Raw genomic sequence first — 6,782 nt, 5'->3', positions numbered from 1 at the left:
TAGTTAGATAGTGAAATTGTGATGCTATCGTACGTTTTAAAAACAATGGAATATTTTAAAAGAAAAGCGGCTGGGAATTAAATATGTTGAATTTGTTGCGCGATTAACTTTTTAATTTTATTTTTCACAATGGGACTTTATTTTCAATTATGTACTTTGCTTTTACGATCTTTATATCTTACACTAGACAATAGCAGATGGTGAAAATTCTCGGACAATCGAAAGTTCAATGACCGATAAACCATCGTCACGAAGCGCTGAGGACTAAGGGTGTAACTAAATGCATCGTGTTATTTACCGCATTAACATGAATGCAGAACACGCAATCATTTCTCTAATCACGAAATAAAATCACAAAAACTGGTGTAAATTTTTTTTATCTTTGATATATTTTTTAAACTTGATTAAATTTGGACGGGACAATAATTTCAATGTATTCAATTTGACTAGATAGGGATGTGATAATACAAAACAATAGTTTTCGTAGGGCTGTAGGGCGCCGTAGTTCCATTATAGTAACTATGGTGCGCTTGCGCAAGTGACGTGACGACGCCGCGTACAAAAAAGGTGAAGTTAACGCTATTATGTTGCCATATGGAAAGGATGTTGCCATAATAAAAACTATACCATTACAGTATTGTCAAAAGTACGATAGACATGTGGTAATTTTTGGGTTACAATTTAAGTTGTGAAAGTGTTACGACATAGCACAAGAGATTAGGATAAATAAAATCATACTGTAAGGGGCAAAATAGTTGGATGTTTTATACGAAACACCATTTTCATTATGCATAAACATTGGGAACGAACATGGGCGCCGGGTGATGATCTATGCTAGGTCCTGGAGGGGGCTGTACCATAATATGGTCTTATTCAAAGTAGTTTTTAAATATATTTAAAAATTTTCTAGTCTCTAAGGAGGAGTAACTGCACTGTCTTCCTTTTCTGGCGACGCACAAACAAATAGACTAATTAAAGAATTGCTTTTGTAAACTCCTGAGTTACATTTTGTAATTTGATAGTTTACGTAATGTATCACGCTAGTGGTACATTAAGTGCGAGGTGCGCTGTAACACGAGCATTTATAATTGTTGAATTTAGTGCGAAAGCAACGGATGTTGTTATCGGACTCCCCGCGATACCTGCCATCATGTAATATTTCCACTGTAACATGAGCCTCCACTTTGTTAATTACTATTCATTTACTTGGTTTTTGTAGATGTACATGATATAGTATAGTTACAAACTATAATTTTTATCTAAAACTTAATTTTGAGGACCTTAAATGCTTATGTTTCAGATAAATTTTACAATTTCATGATAAGTTAAAACGAGAAATCGATAAAAGTAACCTATAGCAGATGCAAACTCAAGTTAATTTCCCTCTTGCTAGTCGGGCAATAAAGACCCATTGAATTGGTTTTACATATTTTTAATATGAATGTTGTTAAACAATTACGATTTATTCAATAATTACTATTCATGTCAAAGGTATTAAAAAGTTACCTTTCTCTTTATAACCCTGATATTATTTACAAATGTGCAATTGTTTGACTGTTGTTTATTTCAGGTGAAGCAAAGAACTTGCCAGCTCGCAACAATGGCGCGGCCTGCCATCGAGACATATACTGTGTGCTGTCACTTGATCAAGAAGAAATATTTCGCACGTCCACCATGGAGAGAACACTTAAGTGAGTACTATAAACATTCCCCTCATGTTAGATTTGTCAGCACCCCATACACGAACTGATTCACGCACTCGGCGGTGAGATATTTGTATTCGTAAAATGCAATAAGCCGACCGCTTTAAGAAGTACGTGTATGGGTAACCCTAATTAATAGGTGACGGGTTAATGTTTAAGTAAAAATTAAATTGTTCGTTCCATTATAAGACAAATGATGTAATAGGAAAGGTATTTGTCACAAACAAAAATAAGTAAAGACGGACATCGTCTGGCAATCAGTCTCGTTCGCGTGTCCGATGATGGATGAAGGACAGCGCCTACGCGTGCCCATGACTTGTGATCATCCAGTGTAACTGGAGCTTGAGTTAGTTGACATATAGAATTACGTTTTATGCTAAGTAGCAATAAAACGGGTAGATTCAAAATTAAAAGTTGAATAAACGAAATGAAAATAAATCCGTTACCGTTTTATATTACAAATTTACCTTTCTATTTTACATGCTCTAGGATCTTAAACAAAATTTACCATAGCTTACTTTAATACGTCATTCATAAAACTAGTGGGAACCTTTTTTCAAAATAGTGTTGGCGTATGACCGGAATAACGGTCCCTTTGTCGAATATCCGGACCGGCTTCCGGTATTATCTATCGGTCGGGAGCGATCGCCGTCGTATTTAGGGAGCAAACAAATTTACTGGGTCAAGGTTCAAACGTTTATGAATGACTAAAAATTAACGTCTGTTAGTTTAAATTAAGAGCAATTACGAAGAGCACTATCGTACTATATGTGTTCAGAATTTGTTTTTGTTTCTTGCTTGCACATATTGCATTCGGTACCTAAGCGTGTGTCGGACATCATGCCCACAATTTCGAAAGACAGTGTCAACTATAGGTTCGTTTTGCTTTCGATAGCGTGATGAATACTTTATTAGGTGTCGCGGCCAGTTGCCTTATCGGGTTCGTATTTATTCATGAATGATTATGCACTACTGTTCCATTGATAGCTTGGTCGTTGCAAAAAACTTGAACGTTTATTGAATCATCTGTCTCCTTGTTATTATTGTTTTATAGCCTGTTAATATTGTAAGTTCATGCCGATAAATCTGTCATGTCTATCACGTTTGTAATGTGCTAATTATGTTTTACATTTTATCACGAGAGTTGATTTGTTAAATGGTTACTTTGTTGCCAGCCTCGCATTTGTAATGTCATGATTTGAGTAGATTGATTAGGTTAATTTTTATTGATGCCATTTACCAAATAATACTATACATACGTAGTGTCAGTACGTAAAGGATTGCTTAACACTAGTTTAATTCGCCCAAGATCCACCCTTCACTAAGAAGAAAATCGTCTATGAAAAATGTGACTGGCAGACAATGTGTAGTACATATTAAATTACAATTTTTGAGTTCGTCTTTTAGTAAAAAAAAAATAATTAGAACGGTCCACACGGTTCCTGTGAATACAGTCGGATTTAGGTGTGTCATATTCTAGGAAGCGTTCATTTAGGATATGTGAGCGCTCGCCGCATCATACTTGTGTATAAATATCTAACGTGCTTAGTGCACGTTTTGTAAACAGGATAATACGCCGTCCCTTTGTTATACAAAGCAGAAGGCCGAGCGGCTTGATGGTAAGTGATACACTTCGCTAACCCATGCTAAAATGTATTGCATGAATAGGCGAATATCTACCATCGGCGCATAATTTACACTGCAATGCAAATACATTGCTACAAAGACGGTGTCATTCAATTTGCAATAGCAGCAGTTTTAAAATAGGTTGTTATCACATTCTAACCACACGTGTCTTTAATAATAACCGTAATAGATGCATTCATCACCCTAAGAAATTGCGTTGTCCTATCTGAATAGAACCCTTTCTGTCCGGTCTAGTATTTCGACATCATTGCGCACAATTAAAGCGTTAACTGCGACATCATTAATTAGTTGTAATCGACAAAGTAACGTGGGAGTCGCCTGTTTCGGGATTAGGAAAGGGGAGGTTTCATTGTGCGAGCAAGCGCTGCGGTGCGCCGCGTCCCGGATGCATTTCCGGTGCGCGCGCGTTGCTACTGCCGCCGGCGCGGAACGGCCCTTCCGCCCCAACCCTCCGCTCCTCCACCAAAGGTATTCAATGAAATACCGCAACCGCTTCAAACGTTTCAATACGCGTAAAGTATTTTTCTTGGAATAAATAGGGGATTTATAGAGATATTTTTGAATAAGCTTTTATAACAGTAGGAAAGCGTTTTAGGGTCGCGGTCGTTCCACCATCGTCACTAGATCTACGACATTATCGCGCAGGAAAGGGAAGGGTTATTATTTGTTAGTCGAGCGATCGGAACGGAAGCGAGATAATGATTTTAGTGACCCCAGAGGTGAGCAGGACGCGATGGCGGATATCGAAGGAAATGTCTCGTCACTCGCCCGCCGGACCACTTAATGGGTTCTTTGTCTCACGATACCTTATCGCCGCGTGTCTGCTCCAAACTATCTGTGTACTTAGGGCAGATAGGCCGCACGCACACGCGCATCCGTTCACACAATCACGCCACGTTTGTGTACATATTTACTCTCTACAAAGAAGCCGTTATTACGTCATTAAATAGTAATCAGACAGAAGTAAAAATAATTACATTATTGACACGTTAATGCCAACATTAATGTTTTATAGGCTGATAAAACAGCAATAAGAAAAACAAATGAGTTTAACCCCCGTATAGCACCGCGCGGCGTCATCCTTAACCACCAGATAAATACCAACAAATAACATACATTTAATTGGCAATATTCTTTACACCTGAAGTTTTAAAACTGTTACATTGATGTTTGTTAAAAGCTTCTGAAAACCCAAATCTTGCTTTAAAAGGGAAGTAAGGCAAGATTGCCAAAATGACAACAAAGTTATAACTGATAAAGTACTTAAAATGGTATGTTATTAGGTGCTGACAAAGCGTTAATTCGAGTGACCAAATATGGCCTATAATTATTAACCAAAATACTTTCTGGAGCGCTCTAGTGGGTATCACTAGTGTATTTTATGTAATCTTTCTGCTAACAACTTATAAATATAAAGTATTTCTGATGAAAAGCATAAAAAGCGCTTCCGTTCAGACGATCTATCCTTCAGGTGTAAATCGTTCGTAAATCTCGCGGCGGCGCGGCGCGGGCGCGACGTCGGGCGGAAGCTTTCAAGTGATAAATTGTCGGCGGAACCTCGTATAGTGGCGCGTAAAATGATCATCGCCCGACTTGAAATAGGGCACGGACGGCGGCGGCGCGCCGACGAGATGTAAGTGCGGGTGCTGCGTGTATGTAACACGTCTGTCTATAGCTAGGGCCGGCTACACACGACCGGCTATTACGACCACTGCCTACGCACAGTGTAGGTGTGGCCGCTCCAATTATCCCAATAGGCTATTTAAAAATGTCCGTCAAGAGCGACCCGGTGAATCATTCGGCTCACACCACTTGAAACAGATTTTGTCCTGTAGTTTGTAGTTACATGTCCACTCGTTTTGTAATAGTTTTATTATAGTACTGCCATTGAATTGAAATTTAACTGACGGTTTTGTTTCGATTTTATTTGTCAATATTTATTTAGGTTAGTGATACCTACTAATTTAATAATTAGTGTATAGTGTGAAGGCGTCGTATTAGCACAGCACCGCCCCCGCACTGTTGACGGCAGCAACTCCGCCCCCGTTTTATAAATATACCAAGTTGACGCCGGATGTAGTCAACAGCTTGTACTTGACGCCGTTTGACTGTCGGTGACACTGTGACGATGACATGCTATGCAAACACTCAAAAACAATTTATTTTGATAGTGATTGAAAGAACTTATTTTCTAATACATTGATAACTCCTTATAGATTAGGAAAAGAAATTAGGCGTAGTATATTTAAGAGGTCCTCCATATCTCCTATTGTCCGTTGTAACTTAGATTAAATTCCTTACTTATATGCCTTTTTTTTAACATATTTGCAGTTAGAAAAAAAGCACAAAGTTTTACATACGTTATCATTCGTTATTTTTATGAAAAGTTATATGCCATCGTTTCAACAAACACTTTTGAAAGTACACTATTGTCTATAATCTTATCGATTCATGTCCTTTATCTTTTTCTTCCGCTGTTGAATGCTAAGTAAGATAACAATACATGTGTGTATGTCTATTACATGATGGTAAATGCATCATCATGCATTAATTATTTTTCGGTCGGCAGCGGCAATGTAATCGAACGGAAGGATATTTTTTTATCAACGCATCGTATAAGCATATCAAATAAACAAAGTTGATTGATGATGGCGTTACAGGAACCGGCCGCGTGTTCGTTTTATAAAGACAATGTCGAGATATTATGTTAAAACATCCTTTGCATTATGAGCATATGCATTATAAATATACTATTTTTGTTGTAAATATTAACGTAATAGTTAAGAGATAAAATTAACCTGTTTTCACACTTTCGACTCGCTTTATCACTGTTTACGAACGCGGTTAAGTCACTATTTGAGAGTATTATTTGCTCATGGGTTAGTTGTTCGTTTTTCTGGTTGTTTTATCTTGACAAATAAATATGAATGTATAAGTTAATTTCGGCACCTGAATATATTAAAGGGCTTATTTAGAATAGTCGCATATAAGTTATCATTGTAAACGTAGATCTAAATGTTACAATGCTAGCACATGAACTGTTATGTTTACTGCTTCAGCAACAGTAGTCAATGTGTGGTGAGCCTTATTAATGATTCCTTAACCTCATATTCGTGCTATAAGCACAATATCCGGCGGCCGCGCGCTGTACACATTCATAACATCATTTCCAAGAATGGAGAAAGAAGCCATGTCATAAAGCCCGGTATGCTCAATGTAAACAAACCGTCCCGCATTATTGCGCTTTGTATGAAACTGTTTTTCTTATAACAGATATTGTGCATTAGTTAATTTGATACCGACTAATTTTGTTATTGTCTATAACTTTCACTATTATCGTACGTATGTAAAACCTCTGCTTCATAATCAGGAGATTAAACTTATCAAGTTTATAAATACTGAACATTATTACAACGTTATTTCTTTTTTTTT

The 6,782-nt window shown here is 37.4% G+C and overlaps 1 protein-coding gene across 1 annotated transcript in view; it reads left to right on the top strand.

Moving 5' to 3' along the window:
* Positions 1 to 6,782, top strand: part of LOC106110985 (GTPase-activating protein) — a 29,109-nt gene that overhangs the window by 10,926 nt on the left and 11,401 nt on the right. Inside the window, exons 2-3 of the mRNA XM_013292954.1 lie at positions 1,571 to 1,691; positions 3,271 to 3,322. Of these exons, the coding sequence (XP_013148408.1) occupies positions 1,571 to 1,691; positions 3,271 to 3,322 (173 nt within the window). The remainder of the gene's footprint in view (positions 1 to 1,570; positions 1,692 to 3,270; positions 3,323 to 6,782) is intronic.

This window comes from Papilio polytes, unplaced genomic scaffold (assembly GCF_000836215.1).
Source record: "Papilio polytes unplaced genomic scaffold, Ppol_1.0 DF824180.1, whole genome shotgun sequence".
Taxonomy (NCBI): domain Eukaryota; kingdom Metazoa; phylum Arthropoda; class Insecta; order Lepidoptera; family Papilionidae; genus Papilio; species Papilio polytes.
This window is presented reverse-complemented; position numbering and strand designations above follow the sequence as displayed.